The sequence below is a fragment of the Nelumbo lutea genome, chromosome 6 (genome assembly GCF_056320005.1).
Source record: "Nelumbo lutea isolate HS-2025 chromosome 6, American lotus-T2T, whole genome shotgun sequence".
In the NCBI taxonomy this organism is placed as follows: domain Eukaryota; kingdom Viridiplantae; phylum Streptophyta; class Magnoliopsida; order Proteales; family Nelumbonaceae; genus Nelumbo; species Nelumbo lutea.
The window spans coordinates 31423376-31442422 of NC_142689.1; the positions used below are offsets into that span (position 1 = coordinate 31423376).

A 19047-nucleotide genomic window follows, 5' to 3' on the forward strand; every position below is an offset into this window, starting at 1 on the left:
AAGCATGTAAAACCCACAATCTCTTTTTTTCCTTAATTGCATTGCTTCAAGTAGCTAATGTGATGTAAAACATATTGCATTCTTGATTCTATGAGTCACCTTTGTACCACGCCCCTCAAGGCAAGCCCGAACAAGTCTATGTTAGTGTTTGAAATTCTTATTTCTCACATGAAAGATAATGATTTTTTAACTTTAATTGCCTTTTAAGAAGATATTTTATTGCAATGAATGAATGAAGAACATTAGCAAATAGGTGGGTTCTCAGAGGGGCATGGCCAGGGGTCCGGTGGCGGAGCCCCCAGCCCAGCCGTTAGACTCAAAAAAATTTTAATAAGACACACGCCTGGGCTGAGGCACAAGGCGCATCAGGCGCACCTGCGCCTAGGACCTGGGCGAGGCACATATCCCAAAATGCGCTTTGCCTGTGCACCTAGGCATGCCTTTTAAATCACTATTGCTTAGAGCATCTATAACACCATATTTCACATGGTATTAGAGACATGAAGGAAATTTGCTAGGGCTTCTTCTTACAACCGATCTATCTAGGGTCACTCTTGAGTGGTTGTTACCCACCGTTATAGGGAATCGAACCAGATTTAGGAGGCCCTTTGGTGATCGAACCAGATTTAGAGGGTTTTCTTGATGACTAGTGATGATTTTAACCATCACAACTGCTGTGACAGGTGAACTGTGACATGTATCCCCTCAAGTGGATCAAAACTAAGAGGGAATGCTATGGAGTGATGTGTTTTGAAGTGGTGAATGGTTCTGTGATGATTTAGAAAGATGATTGATGCTGTGAAGTGTTCAATTGTGACGTGACAGGTGATTTTTTATCTGTGAGAGTGATTAGGGTGGTAAAAGTCGGTGGATATTCCATCTTTTCATAAGATAGTGAGATAGAATGGAGGTTAAATCGAGTACTCTAGTTCCCACAGCCTTTTATGTTGACTACTATCAAGTTGAATGGAAGTGCAAAGTGCAAACTATGCTGTTTGGGCAAAATCCATAGAAGTATCATTAACAGCAGTTGACAGTTGGGAAATTGAAATATCTTACCGATAGGAAACCCGGGACTGATAATTCCAAGTAAACAAATCAAAACTTGGTTGTGGAATTCCATGGAAACCAAGACCAGAAGCACTCTTATCTTCATTGATACTTCAAAACAGATTTGGGAACAAGTGAAGAGGATGTATTCAGGTAGTAATAATATTTACTTGGATATATCAGTTGTTTCAATCATTTTTTAACCTACACCAAGGAGATAAATCTCTTGAGGACTATTATTTAGATATGGTGAGTCTTTGTGAAGAACTTAATATCTACCAACCTGTCACTAGTGATGTTACAGTTATGGAGAAGCAGAGAAAAAAACTATATGAGCTAAGTTTCTTTTAGGAATCAAACCTGAGTATGAGCAGTGAGAGCTCAAATTTTGGGCAGTCCAAAGTTACCTGACTTGGAGGATGTGTTTTCTAGACTTCAGAGGACCAAGCTGTCTGAATCCACCCAATCATCTAATTGAGCAGCACTAGTTGTATCTGGAAGCAGTGGACAAGGTCATGGTACTTATGGAGGAGGATGTGGAAATGGTGGCCGTGGTACTTGCTGGTAGAGGTGATAACGGTGGTAGAGGTGGCCGTGGATGAGGCAAGAATGGTAGTGTTAGATTTTGGACTCATTGTGGGTTAGAATGACACACAATTGGCAAATGTATGGAGTTCAGTTTTGCTCACATTGCCATCGTGGACATACTGTGGAATATTGTCTTTTGTTGAAGAAGCCAAGAAGTTATGCCAACCAGGGCACCTATCTGGATGATACTTCACAATCCCAACAATTGATGGTTGCTACAAACAATCAGCTAGAAGAGGAGACAATGACTATTCTCAGGAAGAGTACAATCGATTGGTTGCAGACTCGTATTCCTCCACTGCTACTCTTACCTAGACATCAGGTATTGGCTCCACTTGTCTTCTTTCTACCTCATCATCTCCATGGATCATTGGCTCAGGAGCTACCAATCACATGTTAGGTACTTCATCTACTTTTTTCTCAGTTAACTCCTTTGCCTTCTACTAACCAATATGTTACTCTTGCTAATGGATGTAAATCTCCAGTATCTAGAATAGGATATGTTAACCCAACATCCCAACTTTCTTTATCATCTATTCTTTATGTTCCTCACTTTCCTTTCAATCAAATGTTTGTGAGTTTTGACAGTGTGGCCAGCCAGAAGTAAGAGGAAGAGAAGAGAAGAGAAGAGATTGGCAATGGAACAGTGTTGGCGGCGCCAACTTCTATTAGTAGTATATATAGGGCAACTAAAATAAAAGGGGAAAAGACCCTTGTGCCCCTCTGTAAGTGAAGTACAATAATCAGAAAAATAAAAAAGACATTAATCAACCAAACAAACCCTACTAAGACAAGACTAAAAGACAAGAAATAAAATAAATTATTTCAATACTCCCCCTCAAGTTAGAGCATAGATGTCAATCATGCCCAACTTGTCACACAAATCATTATGCCGCATATGATGAAGACCCTTGGTGAAGATGTCTGCAAGTTGTTCTTCTGAGCTGACATGTTGAGTGCATACTTCTCCATTCACAAGTTTCTCTCTAATAAAATGCTTGTCCACTTCAATGTGTTTCGTCCTATCATGGAGGACTGGATTAGCTGCAATGTTGATAGCGGCTTTATTATCGCAATAGAGTGACATAGGGTTACTAACTGCAAAACCTAGTTCACCTAACAGGTTTCTTATCCATAGGATTTCAGTAACCCCATGAGACATGGCTTTGTATTCTGCTTCGGCACTAGATCTAGCCACCACACTTTGCTTCTTACTTCTCCATGTGACCAAATTTCCTCCTACAAAGGCACAATACCCATTGGTAGACTTTCGATCATCAACTACCCCTGCCCAATCAGCATCAATATATACTTCCACCTTTAAATGTCCATGTTTTTGGAACAACAAACCAGCTCTAGGAAACTTCTTGAGGTATCTAAAGACCCTCTCTGCAGCTTCAAAGTGAGTTGTCCTAGGATTGTGCATGAACTGGCTAAGGACACCCACTGCATAAGCAATATCTGGCCTAGTCATAGACAAATACAAGAGTCTCCCTACAAGTCTCTGAAACTTCTTCACATCTTTCGCGAACTTCCCCGACTGTCTCCCAACTGATGGTTAGGTTCAATTGGTAAGTCAATTGGTTTCACCCCTAGCTCGCCAGTATCTTTGGTGAGTCAATTGGTTTCTCCACCACTAGATTCCCATATAGAAGTAGTTAATGCCTTAGCACCAATTAGGAGACAAAAATTGGTAAAGGGAAAATTGTCAAACTCAACAACCTAAAGCCCTTGCACATTCCAAGAAATCTCCCATTTTGCCTACCTTTATCATAACATTTTTATTCATATTAACTTTCAATCCTAATAATCCTTCAACCTTCTTAAGTATTCATCTAAGATTCAATGCCACCTACACCAATGACTTGATAAACACCAAAGCATCATCAATATATTTTAAATGTGTGATAGTCTGATATATGGACTTTCTCCAAACGCATTAAACCCCTTAATAAAGGGTTCAGACCAATTAAACTGTAGCAAGCCCATCCTTGATCAATAAAAAGTTGAAACATTAAATCTCCAATAATATTTCCCCCTCATGTTTTTGTTCTAACTTGTCCCTATCAGTTGTTAAGACTTTCATATTCAAAGATAAAACTAATAAAGTAACTACAATATGGTTCTTAGCACCAATCCTTAAATGGTCAAGAAATCCATATTTCACTGTCATTTACAATGTAAAATGGGCAGTGAAGCACATTATGCATGACAAAATAATTTTAAAAGTACTAGATTTCCAAATATCCCTATAATTCCTACAACTCAACATATATGTAGAAAAATTAAATATGAAACATATATCAGCCACAAAACATTCAAGCATGACTATTGCCATAGTTTAAAAGGTCCATAAATTTCCTAATATTTCCACAAGATATTTCCAATTCCATGGGTACCAACACGAAATATTACCGGAATTGGCATATTCCCTAATGAAAGCCACTGGTGCTAATGTGGTGTACAGGAGATACTATTATAACATAAGTTGTTTTTATCAGTACAAAGATTTCATTAAAAATTCATGAATTTAGTACAATCATTAAAAGTTTTTTTTTTGAGAAAAAGGTAACTTTCATTAACAAAAAGAGGGAAGATATACATGATGTATAAGAAATACATCTCACCAGAACCACTCAAAAAGGAAACAAAAAGCAAAAAAGCCTCCCCAGCCATTTAAAGAGGAAGCTCGATATCAATATACAAAAGTCCCTCCCCACCCCAGATTTAGCTAGAGCATCTGCCAGAGTTTAACTCATCATTAAAGGAATTTCCCACCCCAAATTACATCATAATGTAACTTTGTCCAAAACAAGAGAGGCATGTCATCCCATTGGCAGTCCTTCTCCAGCTAAAGGTAGAATTAAACATCTTTGCTAGGGTACCGCTTTCCCTGAAGGCATGTCTGTATTTCGAAGGGGTTGAAGTGATTTTCTTGGTCCAATTGATGACTAGTTATAAGTCTCCTCGAAATTCCAATTTCCTAATTTCAAGCTGCACTTCACTTCTCATTCCATGTAGCCAAGCCAATATTTCAGCCTGAACCGAGTCTCCAACGCCAATTGGTCCCAAATACAAGGCCACTACCTCTCCTTGGTTGCTTCTGAATACACCCCCTATGCCTACTCTTCCCGGATAACCCAACGAGCTGCCATCAAAGTTCAATTTCAGTTTGTTAAGAGATGGGGGCCTCCATTCCACCTATACATTTTCTACATGTCCATCTGTTTGTGTTATTTCAGTTCAAGCCCTTATTGTATCAGTAGTTGAGAACTCTCGGAAAAGGCCCAAAGTCTTTATCCAGTGTGCTGTACTGTTATGACTTCAACCAGTTCCTCCTTAGACTTACTCCTCTCGCTGAAGATCCTTTGATTTCTTCCCAAAAGGTCCATACCACTGTTCATCTTACTACCCTCCACATAATTCTTCCTCTCTTATTCTGTTGCCTCAAGAAGCTAGAGTTGAACAAATCTACCACAATCTGTGGGGGAACCCATCTGCAACCAAAAAGAGAGAGCAAAAGTATTCCCATATACAAGATACAAAAAATGAGGAAAAGTATCACCACTATCCTTGCAAAGAAAACACATATGAGGAGATAGGCACTTATTTGGCCTTCTTTTTTGTAGCAAGTCACAAGTATTGATCTTTCCAATAAAAAATTTCCAACACAAAGCTTGTACATTAGGAGGGATAGGACAAGAAGGTTAAAAAAAGAAGCACAAGTGAATAGGCCATCAGGCAAGGGAAACCAAACTCTGCCATCTACAATGTTTTGATCAAAAAAGACTTTTTCCCGTTTTGTTAGCATGAGAATAAGGGAGTCACACTCACTATACCTCAGGCCTCTTCTAAACCCAAAATCCCGATTCAACCCATTTGCCAAGGGTAGACCAAATTTAGAAACAGGTTCAGCCTTGTAGTTGGACAAAGAGTAGAGTGTGGGAAATTGCAATTTGAGGGGTTGATCCCAATCCAAAGATCCTCCCAAAATAAGACTCTCTTCCCACAGCCCACATCAAACTGAGTGAAATTGAGAAAGGTTGGCAAGACCTCCACTATTTCTTTCCAAGGGGGTTTTGATGAAGTTTGTAGTGTCAACTTTGTGTCCCAGCCATTGTCCACCACATCATGAATGCTTCCAATGGCCGTATGCCACAACCATAGTTGTCAAGGCGCCCTTGGAGGCTCGCCTCACCTAATCACCAAGTAGTTGTGTGTATTGTCTTATAAAATACTTTTATATTGTTATTTTTTTGAGATTATAATTATAAAATAGACATTACTAAACAAAAAAAAATATTCATCTTTTGTGTTTATAAACTAATTTCTTTTTATTATTTTCTTATTTGTTAGGGTATAATCAACACAAACATCTTTCTTTTCCTATAACAAAAATAGGGGTTCAGCCCCTATGTTTTTTTAATGTTCTTTTCCTTCTTTTTCTTCTCATAAATATGTTGATTTTCTAGACTTAAACATGAAGTAAGAAAAAACTATGGATAGTTATTAAGGAAAGATGGTTATGGAACCTAGGGAACTACCCTAGGATATGTGGTTTTTACTTAAAAAAAAAAAAAATATATATATATATATATATATATATATATATCCATTGCCTAGGAGACTAGGCAACAAGGTGCCCCCCCTATAGTCTAGCCTCGCCTTGGCACCTTGAAAACTATGGCCACAACCTATCTCCTTCTAGAGGAAATCTCCAAAGCCAGGAGGGTCATATTTCTTGTTATCAGATTTCCTATGCCAAGGCCTCCCAATTCTTTTGGTTTGCACACCTGCTCCCATATGATCAAGTGGTCTTTTTTTCCTTCACCTAGTTCCCACAAGATGTCCCTCATACACTTTTCTAGTTGCCTTGCTATTTTACCTGATATTCTAAAGGTGGTTAGGTAGTAGGTAGGCAAGTTGGTTAAAGTGGATTTGATCAAGGTCACTCTTTTTTTTTAGATCAATATCAAGGTCGGTCTTCCTCCCAAGGATATATAGTTTCTTTTTCACAAAGCTAATTTTTGCAAATCTTTCTACCATCAGTTTCCAAAAACTTTCTGATTTCGGCTTACCCCCTAAGGGCATACCAAGACATTTTAGAGGCCAGCTTATAACCTCACAACCCAGTACTCTTGCCACTAGTTGAACATCTTGCTCTTCCCGGTTAATTCATGCCACACAACTCTTAACCCAATTTACTTTCAACGTTGAGATCCTTTGGAACCCATCTACCAAATCTTTCAAGTTCCTCGAACTGGATTTGTCACAGTTCTCACAGAAAATGATTATGTCATTTGCAAATTGCAAGTGGGTAACAACAATTTCATTCCTTCCAATCCTCCAATCTCTAATAAAATTCTCTAGATCAGCCTTGATATCAGTTTGCTTAGAACTTCAGCAACAAAGGTAAACAAGAATAGGGAAATGATCTTATAAAGGCTACCTATGAGACTTATAGACCTGTAGTCTTTTGGAGTTTTAGCCTTTCTCCTTGGGCGCTAGGGCAAGAAATGTAGCATTTGCTCTTAGTAAGATTCTTCCTTTCTAGTGAAATTCAAAAAGCACGTCCATCAAATCATCTTTTATTATCTCCCAACAATTCTGATAAAAAGTCATCGAAAAGCCATCAAGGCCCAAAGCTTTGGATTTTTCCATTGAGAAAACTGCCTCACAAGCCTCTTCCACAGTGAAATTCCTTTCTAAAAAGCTTGCTTGTGTTTTAGGTACTCTGTTCCAATCCAAACCCTGCAACTAAAAGTGTCTATTTCCTGTAGTGGCAAAGATTGATTTGAAATGGTCCACAAAATTATTGATAGAGATCAGATTTTTCCTTCCATTTGTTGTACCGTCTCCTTCCAATCAGCCATTTACAGCTTGATTTTTGTCTCCAAGAGAGTTCTTCATTTCTTAAGATACCTTCTAATTCCAATTTTAGGTTTCACCTTTCTGATCTTTCCTCCACACTAATCTCCCTTCTGACCTCCTTTTGGTCTAGCTCCTCTCTTTTAGCAATTCTCTCTTTTGAATCTTCTAGCCTCCCAAATTCTTTTGTATTCCATTCTTTGATCCTTTCTTTCAATCTCTTCAGTTTCTTTGTAAATATCACCCCTTTATGTCTCACATCGGTTCCACTTTCCTTCCACCAACCTTTTATTTGTTCAATGAACTTCAGGGTCTACATCCACATATTTTCAAATCTGAAGGGTGTAGGGCCCCCAAGAAGAGTCCCCTGATTAAGGCATAAAGGGAAATGATCAAAGGTTACCCTAGGTAAAGCTTTCAGAACTAAATTTACCCAAATCTCCTCCCAGTCTACTGAGAAAAGGAATCTATCTAGCTTAGAGCACATTTGGTTTTCACAAAAGTTGGACCAAGTAAAAGAAGCATTTAATAGGGGTGTTCTTTTAGTTCTAAGGATTTCACTAGGGTATTGAATTTTCTCATGCTTGTGGTTTTTTTTTGGAAAAGGTAGAGTAATATTTATTAAGAAAAAAGATACACACAGGAGGCTGAGATCAGTCCCAGAAATGGCTGACTGATCTAAATCAGCAATTACATGTGCCATCAAGAAAAAGAAAATAACACATCTGATACATTACAATTTCTAAATTCAGCAGTCACAGACAGCCACGAAACCAACTTGCCCACCAATTTCTAAATTCAGCAATTACATGTGTTCTTTTAATTCTCATGCTTGTGGTTATGGCTTGGTTTGGATTATTTGTTTCATTTGTAAACCTTATAACATTGAAGTCTCCCCCAAGACACCAAGGTCCCTCCCACAGACCCTTAATTACAGCTAATTCCTCCCACAAGAGGCCTCTATCTCTGTATCTCTGTATGAGTTAGGGTCATAGACAATATTTTAGATGTGTGGAATACCAATGTTGTTGCCCACTTAATGGAGATGATTACCACTTTGAGTAAGATTGAAATTATTTTGAAACATGAAGTTAAATCTTACTTTCTGTTGTATAATAAATTATTTGGCTGATCTATTAGAATCATTTACAATTCCTGAGTTTGGATTTTGCTTGAACTCACCCTACCATGTAATTTTGATGATTTGGAACAAGATATTAATTTAAAAGGGTATAACATGCATCTTTTATCATTATATGAAATAGCATTCTGTATTGCATGTTTCACAATATTTCCACCATGTCTATAATTTTTACAATATCTTCATACAATGTTTCCAACGCTTCTGACATGTTTCCTATATTTGGATGTTTCCACCAACATTGACTTTTTAAACCTTGATAATTGCACAAATTTACTTCCAACTATGAAAGCAAAATTTATTGGATTAGAAATCTCAATACCTCCTTTTGTGCTTTGCTTGTATTCTGTAGTGCAAGCATCTTTGAAGAAAGGATGGCTGCATAAAAAAAAAAGAAAAAATGTCATATTAGATTCACACAAGGACACAAGTTTTTTTATCAATAGCAAATGACTTCATCAAAAGAGTACAAAGAGGAAAAGTGCAATCAAAATCCCAAAAATCCAAAGAAAGGGCCAAGAACCTCAAAGATGTATGAGAAGCAGAGGTAAGTAAACAACAAAAACAAATGACTACCAACTACTAACTATCCCCAAAGAGTAATCCCCCAATACAAATCCCACCTTTGAACTCTATCCTTAGCATGACTTAGTCTTTGGGTATAGAAGAATTGCATAATTTATTGATCTCATAAAAGAAACCATACATGCTTATCAAAAGAGAGAGAGAAAAGAAAGAAAGAAAGAAGCCTTACATTCCGTAAAGCACGGCGCTGGAGAATATTATAGAGTTCAACAGGTTTGCAATAAACTGACAAACTTTCTTCAGCTGTAATTGCCTCTTCTGCAGACAAATGGGCCCAAGCATCTTGGCAGCACATCTGATCAAAAGACCTAGAATGGCTGCAATTGCACCCAGGATTCCTGTGCCACACACAAGAATAAGATGCTAATGCTTCTAATGCAAACACTAATTTTCATATTGTAAGCAAGATAGGAAGCCAGCTGATAACAATTAAATTGGCTAACTAAATGACCTATTGCTTTCTCTTTAAGTGGATATAAATTTAAATAAAATATTCAAGGTAATAGAAATTGACCTAACTTCAGCTTTGGTCATTAAGGAGCGCACAACCCCCTAAAAACTTAGATACTAAAAGACAAAAAAAATCATTCATTTCAGCTGTTATGAAACAGCCGCTATGCTTATATAACCAGAAAATGTTTATTATTAACCATGATACACAAAAGTACAGCTACTAACTGTCCCCAAGAAATGAACAGACAAGACAATCACCAAGAACTGATGACAGTAAGGTAAAAATAAAGAATAGCCGTATACCTCTATATTGCAAAACAACATTCCAGCTCAACTAAGACAGTTGAATAATCATCATTGTTGTTCAATTAGAACAGTTGAATAATGATCATCACCTTGCAGTTTATAACAATATAAAGGCTCTTTATATACACGCCAGATAACTATAATGAAGATAAATTAAAGTATGCCTTGACACCAAATTCTACATGGATTTAATTGTTGACATAATAGGAGTGTAAATCAGGATACACTTAGGATTGGAGACCAAGAGATAACTCAATATGACCATGTACCTTGGTTCAATAATTCATATCAAGGGAGAGACTGAGGAGGATGTCACCCAAAGAGTTAAAGTAGGATGGGCAAAATGGAAGGGTGCATCTGGACTCATGTGATTGGTGAATAGCACTTAAATTTAAAAAAAAAAAAAAAAAAAGGTAAGGCCGGCTATGCTGTATGGAGTAGAGTGTTGGACAGTCAAGAAACAATATCTCCAAAAAAATGAGTGTGGCAAAAATGCAAATACTAAGATGGATGAGTGGGAAAAAAAACCAGAAAAATGGGATCAGGAATGAAGTCATTCGTAGGAAGGGGCTAGAAGATGGTTTGGTTATGTGCACAGAAGACCATCAACAGCACCAATTAATTTGTTACAAATTGAAGGGGCTAGAAGCGCTAGGGGTAGACCAAAAAGGACATCAGTAAAAGCAGTAAGAAATGATTTAAGCACCAATAATTTAACAATGCATATGGCATTAAATAGAATGGATTGGCAAAACAAGATTCATGTAGCCCCATATAGTTGGGATAAGGCATGGATGATGATGATGGTGTGATTTTTAACAACCCAACCGAAGGCTGCCTACTTGCAAGATTTCAAAATATGACAACACCACTTGTAGAGGAAAAGGGTGATGCAAATAGAAAACTTCTTTTTTTATCAGCAAAATGAGTTCATTAATTAATGTTTGAGAAAGATACAGAGTTTTGGTTACGCAGTAGCCCAAAAACTCAACAGAAAAGCAGCTTGCCCACCTTTGCCATCCCCCCTTCTTTTACTATCACAGATTACAACATTGCCCAAAATAACGTGGATCTGTCAGCTCCCTGTTTTCTTAGTACATCTACCAACCCATTTGCTGTTCTTTTTACCCAGCCAAAACTAAAGTTACAACTTTTTGCAAGAAGGTCAATTTCCCTAAAACAAATAGAAAACATTTTGTAATTTTCCATTTTTCTTAGTTCTAGTAGGATTGGCCACTCTTATAATATTTAAAAAACGAGGATAGTGGAATGATATTTTAAATAACACTGAAGTTAATTTTACATATATCATGGTTATGGTCAGTGATTGCCATGGACCAATGATTATCAACAGCCAAGGATATTTTGGACAGGTTAACTGCCACTTATTCTCAAGCTAAAAAAACACTACTAGAATCTATTAGTTGCAAAGAGAAGCATGTAATATGCATCAGGGGGAGAAGGGATCAAAATGTATCATACCAGAGAAGGGATCAAAACCCTAGAAATAAAGATCGGGTCTTCACCAAAATTTAGATGATGAAAGAAAAGCCTAGGGCGACACAAGATCTAAATTCTTGGCCCAAACGGATCACTCACTGAGGAGAAATCTGAGATTTACTAATCCGAATGGCGTCCAGGTCCAGGAAAAAAAAAAACAGGTTTCCTTGTTCTGATTGAAACAGAACAAGTGACAAATAGAACCAGTGTAAACAGATTAAAAGAGGGACCAAAACAATCCCTAAGACCCTAACACCAGAAAAAAGAGTCTGAAATCAAAGGCAAAAGGATCAAACTTGAATAGTAACCACAGACCTCGCGGGAACAGTAACTCAATTTTTAGTCTTCCTTGGTTCACCATTCACCAAACTAATTCCCACACTAAACCTGCTCTGATACTGGTGCAGTTCAAAATAGAGAAACTAAACAGATTTGTGGTGTGTCTAAGTGAATCAACCACACCAAGAGAAAGATATTTATATTAATGAAGAGTAAAAGGATAAATCTGTCCCTAGTATACAAGATGCATAATACACAATGAGAAAATAAAGAAATATGTACAGCAAGAAGTAAATTTACAAAATTAACCCTCACTGTCCCTATCTCTACATACATTGCCGCCGAACTCATTTTTTGAGAATGTTGTTTCTTAATTGCCCAACACTTTGCAACATACAATTAACTGGCCTTACAACTGTTTTATAAATTTATAGAATTTTCCTTTTATCCTATACAAAAGCAAAATATAAATCAAAATATCAAATTCAAGTGACCAAAAAATACATATATTCTTTATAATTACCAATAAATACATATAATAGAAAACAAGAAATTTATTGACATCCATGAATTGTGACAAGACTATTATTAGATAGTCTAGCATTCCTTTATGGATTTGTTATCTTCTCAATCCCCAAAAGCTAAGGTTGTCAGAAGTCCCTCAGTTCCTTTGAGTATTAGGAGAAGCTTTCCTTGTTTTCTCAATTCCCATTGATGTACCAGATTTCAATACAGAGGCATTGATGTACCAGCAATGAGTTAATGAACATATTATTTCTTTCTGCTCTCCAGGAAGCCTAACAATTAAGCAAATAATTTTGCAAAGCTAGGGTTGATTGGATGTTTTCATGTAGTGTTCATACCATAGCAGACTTTTTACTGCTATTAACGTGTATTATCCATGATTCCTTCTTATTTCTATACTAAATATATTGTTATTTAATTATTGATAGAATGACATAAAACAACAAGATAGGTTCAAATATAGAGCATACGTAGTTTCACTAGCCACCAAAGGTAACCCCGGCATTGTGGATTGATGGTATCCACATAAAGCAATTTGATAGCTCCCAGAGATTTCCCTGGATAACAATTTCCTATTCCAATTCTTCTAGAGAAGACACTTCTTGATGTTCTCTTCTGGTGGAAACTCCAGCATACAGATGCTCTTTTACTCTGTCAAGAATGAGAAAATTGTGGGATGTAAGACAGAAAACACCAAACAAAGGAAAAAACAGGAAAATCAGAAAACAGTCATCCAACTGGAAGCTTTCAAATACACTAGATAAATAAAGGCATACGTCATTTGTTTTATATCACCTTACCTAATTTGATATGTAATATAAATGCAACAAAGCCTAGGAAATATAAGTTAATCGCTGAGAAATCATATTTGATGACAAATCCAAAATGCAACTAAAAAAACACAATGTTGGTTTATCACAAGCTCCCCGGTATTTCAATTATTCTACTCATGCCAAATTAACTTTTTAGTTAATTTACCATTAAAAAAAAGACCCATACAAAAGATATAAACAGACAATCATGTAGAACCCAAATACAATTCATTATCAGTCACCACCCACCCAAAGCAAGGCTGTCAGCCATCAACTTGGCAGATCTTGAAACCCATTTAAATAGGGGGTTCAACCTTACAAATAGATACTATGCCTAATCTGATAACTGGGCCTCCAAGGCCTTCCTAGCTTCCTACTCATCCGATCAAATAACAATTTGAGAATCCCCCTAAACAATGTGCGGCTTAAATATGGTAAGTACAATGCAATTCTTGTTTCCAGCATATATGTAGTATCAATCAAAAGCATTATAAATAAATTAACAACAAAGGTAGAAATTTTATATGAGTTGATCTTTTTCGAACCAACGAAGAAAAAAACGATGGAATGAGGAGACAGTGAGAAACATTCCTGTGATTAGAACTTCACTCCTCACTCGAAAGGTTGTTACCTAAGAAAGGCAATCCAAATAATAGAAGTTAAACATCTCTGTAACTTGTATTCTTCTTCAAGGGATGTTAAACTCCATTTCTGAAAGAAATGCAATTATAACCTAAACTTGTTAAATGTTAACCTGCATTTATAAGGCAAAGGATACGTTGTCCTCTGTCCTTACTACACAAATCGGGTAATGCACATCCACTCCTCACCATATAAATCGAGAAAACGAAGGGGAACTCCAGCCCCTACACCTTATCTCAGTTTGGAAAGACAGATGAAGAATGCTTTTCGGTTCAGAGAGAGAGAGAGAGAGAGAGAGAGAGAGAGAGTATTAAGGTGGAGCCCCCGTTGAGATATTATTAAATAAGGAGAAAAACGCGCACCTGAAATCTAGCTTCTGACTTCTGTCTAAATTTCTTGGAACTCTGGACTGGAATCAATCTGAACCCTTCTTCTTCGGTCGGTACCTTTACAACACACTCCTCCTTTGGTGGGGGCCTTTTCAATTCACTGAATAGACCCATAACTGATCAAGAAAACAGCCAATGGAACGGAACAAAGATGAACCGAACGGAAACACAACTCATACCTTTTTCTGCCCTAGCTGGACTGCGAGGTCCCGAAATCCATCCAATCTGTCCCGTCACAGAGGACAACGATCGAAGGTGTCCCGTTTCCGAGCTGAGAAAGTGAGAAAGATGGGTTTACTCAAATCTCACTAGTCGACGTCCCTTTTATATTTCCCGGTCTAAAACTCTAAAGCAGCGCCCTTGAAATTCTAAAAAATAAACCAGATAAACAAGGAGGAGAAACGCAACCTTATGCCGGTCTCATAGTAGTGGCTTTTGTCATTACATAATCACCACCATCCAATTTCCATACTTTCCTGGCAACATCTTTCGATTAAATATTGATGAATCATAACCATAGGATATTCCCATAAAAAAATCATTGGCCATGCATATCCCTGTTCTTCCAGGGAGTAACGTATATGAAAATAGGACCCACTTTATCGTGCGCGGTCCATGGTATTGTATTATTGTTTCACCTATGTACTGTGTACAAACAAGTTTCTTCTATCTGCACGTTACTTATTCCAATCCACGTTGTTACCACGTGGCAAAATAACGGCCTTGGATGTATTCGTTTGGCTTCACGGCCCTACATTGAGGTAGATAAAATGACGTCAACATGGGGCCACGGAATGGCCGTAATTCACGTCGCATTCAAGTGAGCTTGACTGACACTTGGCCTGGGTTGGACACGCGCCAAATATACAAGCACGAGGGGAAACAAGACGAGTCCGCGTACGGGTTCGGGTTCACTGGACGCGTGAACCCGCCAATCTCTCCAAAAACGGGCTAACGTTAACGGGCAGGCGGCCGTGAATTGGAGTGTGCGGTTGAACCGGCACAAAACGACAAAATCTAAATTGAAAGTTGAAACCCCTCTCAATCTCAGTTCGGACTTCGAATTCTGCATCTCATTTTAACACATGACGAGCACACCACACCAGCCATCGTTCATCAGCGGCGAGATTCGGCGTTGATACGTTATCTGGCATCTCCTCTTTCTCTTCTTCTTCTTCTTACAAAGGTGTTTCTTGTTTTCTGTTTTGAACTGATCAAAGGTGACCTGAACCTCAGCTCACACCGGCACTACGTTCTCTAACTCAAACCTCAATTCACACTGGCGGCGACATGGTGAAGTTTGACTGTGCTGAAGTTCAACTAAAACACAGTAAAAACTATATATAAGTTCATAAATTGTGGACGTGCTGGAGTTTCTATAAATATTAAATATAAAGGAGTTCCTATTGATTCTTGGATTCAATTTATTATCAAAATGAAGAGAAAAACATTTAGAGACCACTCTAAATGAAGGTCATTTGACTCTAGATATTTACTAGAAATTACTAGGAAACTATTAATGTTGTTACCAATGTTCAGAGGATCAGACCAGGTATTGACCCGACAAAAGCAGAGGTTCACAGGTTAGAGGTCCGATCGGGGTCAAACTGGAGGTCAAACCATGCTAATGTAATAAGTAAATATATAATAAATAAATTCAAAAAAAAATTAATGAATATGAAGAAAAATTAATCCAAAACAGAAATAAGTCAATAACACTTCAAACTTTTCAGAGTTTAAGACAATATGTCCCACAATTAAAACAAATACATCAACAATCCAATAAACTCAATCCTACATATAACCACCATCATCACTAGCTCGAGACTCCACTTGGTGGATTGAAGTGAAAGCCTAAAGGAAAGATCAAATTAGAATTTCAATTTGAGCAAACCTGTAATCAGAAGTTACAAAAAAAATGTTGCAGAATAAAAAATATTGTAGTTTGGAATGAATAAATGTTGCAGAATGAAGCTAATCAGTAACCACTTAATCAACAATGAATAAATGTTGCAAAATTAGAAAAAAAAATATTGCAGTTGGAAATTTAGAAATTAGTGGAAGAAGAAGAAGAAGAAAGAGGAGGAGGAGGAGAGGAAAATGGCTGGCAGATTTAGAGGGAGAGGGACGTGCACGGTGAATAGAGTCCACCGAGGGGAAGAAGAAGAAAGAAGAGGAGAGAGTACCAGTCGGCGGCGGTAATAGCGTTGGCGGTTTTGATCAGCGGCGGAGCTGGAGGCATTGGTGGTGGTGTTAGGTTAGGTTTGAAGTTTGAAAAGAGAAGAAGATGAGAGAAGATCGATGGTTTTTACTTTTTAGTTTTCTTTTCTTTGGCTGGGTTGGGAATTTGGGAGTTTGCGAGTTGGGATGGTTGGACCTAAGGGCCTATGTGGCCCAAAAAGACATAAAAAGACAATTTTTTGTCTTTTTGCACTTAATGTGAAAATGGAGAAAAATTGGTCGGTTATACAAAACCGGGACCGGTTCTACAATTCGTCGATTGAACTGGTTAGGTGGTCGGTTATTTATGATTTTTCACATACCGGTTTTGGGGGTATATCCGGACTGGCCAAGGGGCAGCCAGATCACGGTCCAACCAATTCAACCAGACAGTCCGTTCAGAACATTGGTTGTTACAAATTCAATGTTAAGGTTATTTGAATTTTTATGATCTAATACAGAAACTATAAGAAAAAGGATAAACCTGATATCAGTTTGCTGATTGCCTGGATTGCTTGTGTAATTGTTGACTTAAATGTGATTTTCTGATTGCACTTGGCAACTCTAGATGAACATATGATACTTTTTGAATCAATAGCAAATATGGGATAGCACCCTTATGCAATGTTCGTCCCCAGCTATCTGGATGTTTGGGAGTAGGGGACTGAAAATGGCCTGAAGAAACTACAAACATTAGACGGTTTCACTCACCTTCGTTCGCCTGAAGAATGGCCACCAATGTGAGCTAAGGAACACCTTTGTAAAAGAAGAAGAAGAAGAGGAGGAGGAGGAGGATGCCAGACAACGTACCGGTGCCGGAGTCTCGCAACCAATGGACGATGGCTGATGAATGATGGCCGGTGTGGTGTGATCATTGATGTGTTGGGATAGGAGGGTTTAGTGGAGGAGAAAAGAGAAAATGGGAGGCAAGGTTCGAACCAAGACTGAGAGGGGTAGGGCTGTTCATGGGTCAGGTTGGGTCAGTTTACTGATGTTTCTCCAACCGATCCGACATAATCGGGTTACCTGAAATTGAAACCAAAACCAACCCTGTGTTAAGCAAAACTGACCTGATCGGTTTGAATCGGTTTGGGTCAGTTTTGACTCTACTTAGTAGTAATTTAGTTGTTATTCAAGTGTTCATTTCTAGCTCTACATTCCCAAATAAAACCAGCATTTCCTTAATGTTTTGTGGCTTATCCACGGATCCAATTGTGGAGGGAGTAGAGTTTGAGAGACAATTTAGTTAACTAGGTTGTAACTAGGATAGAGACAAGTTAGTTAAGTAGGAACTAAGTAGGTTGTAACTACTAACTACCAAATTGGTTTGGGTCGATTTTGATTTTTACACATAAAAACTGAAACCGAACCGAACAATCAGTTTATGGTTTTTTATAACCCAAATCGACCGGTGCTAAGAAAAAATCCAACTAACTGAGGTTGGGTCTTCTTATGAACAGCTCTAGAGAGGGTTTCAATTTAGATTTTATCGTTTTATGCCAGTTCAACCGCACAATGGCCGCTTGCCCATTAACGTTAGCCCATTTTTGCAGAAACAACATGGTCGTCTCTCATTGGTAGGTCCATGTGTCTAGAACGCGGATTCAAACAAGACTGATCTTCAATCTTCTTTCCTGCTTACCACAACATAATTCTGGTTAGTGGTGACGTTAATTCATTCACCCGCTTGTGTTTGTGGGGTGAGAACTGAGAAGGAAAATTGTAGAATATAAGTCTCTTTTTGTGTGAGAAATTATGAGATAGGAAGTGAAAAAATGTGGATTATAGATTTCAATTCTTAAAATATAGAATACCACTGTTTTGGTGGATAAAAAATAGAAATGTAGGGGAAACTTGTTTAACAAAAACAATGACCTTCCTTATAGTATTTATATTAGTTAAGATTAGACCAATGTACCATAAATAATTAATTAATTATTTAATAACATATTAATAAAATAATTTAATTAAAACACAATTAATAAATAATTAGTAAAAATATCAATTAATTAATTCTTTAAAATAAAATATTAAAATCATTAATTAAGTCATAAGTATTCATAAGATAAATTACTAATAACAAAATATATACTAATAAAAATTTAAATATTAATTAATGTTAATAGTTAATTAAATAATTAATGAATGATTAAATCAATATTATTTTATTGATAATTTAATAAAAATTAATTAATTAATTATACAAACTAACTAAAAATAATTAATTATACAAAACGTATTAATTAATTCATAGTACATGTTAATAAAATAAAATTTAAAATATTAATAATTCATAATTAGTTAATAGTTGTTTGGGTCATAGTTGAGTTGGCCCTGCGATACACGTGGCCTCCCAGCTATCGCCCTACCACGTCATCCTAGCTCGGCCACGTCGGCACAACTCGGTTACGTCGGCATAGCTTGGCCACGTGGACCTAGCTCTACCACGTCGGCCTTGCTCGGCCGAGCTATGCTATTACTGTGTTCCCCCATCTTATCCTTCCAGTCACATGTCAACTACACGTCGTATGGATGAGCACAACTACAGATAAGGAGGAATAAGGAAAGATGACTCCGTTGGGGAATGGGACTCTATCCTGAATACCTCGGCGGTTAACGTCATCCCGACAACCCCGGAAGCCCAATCCAACCAAGACACGGATCTTCGGCTATAAAAATGTACTCCATG

At 37.5% G+C, this 19047-nt stretch overlaps 1 protein-coding gene across 7 annotated transcripts in view; it reads right to left on the minus strand.

Annotated features, from left to right (window-relative positions):
- The window catches only part of LOC148848348 (polycomb group protein VERNALIZATION 2-like), a 49549-nt gene extending 33093 nt beyond the window's left edge, over positions 1 to 16456 (minus strand). Inside the window, exons 1-7 of one of the 7 annotated variants that reach the window (XM_088952130.1) lie at positions 16325 to 16456; positions 14547 to 15458; positions 14318 to 14409; positions 14112 to 14238; positions 12766 to 12946; positions 9402 to 9570; positions 8970 to 9025 (exon numbers count right to left, since the gene is read on the minus strand). In XM_088952130.1, the coding sequence (XP_088808256.1) occupies positions 8970 to 9025; positions 9402 to 9570; positions 12766 to 12800 (260 nt within the window). In that variant the 5' untranslated portion in view covers positions 12801 to 12946; positions 14112 to 14238; positions 14318 to 14409; positions 14547 to 15458; positions 16325 to 16456. The other 6 variants (XM_088952129.1, XM_088952131.1, XM_088952133.1 and 3 more) reach the window with 6 other exon arrangements.
- Between the last annotated feature and the right edge of the window lie 2591 nt (positions 16457 to 19047).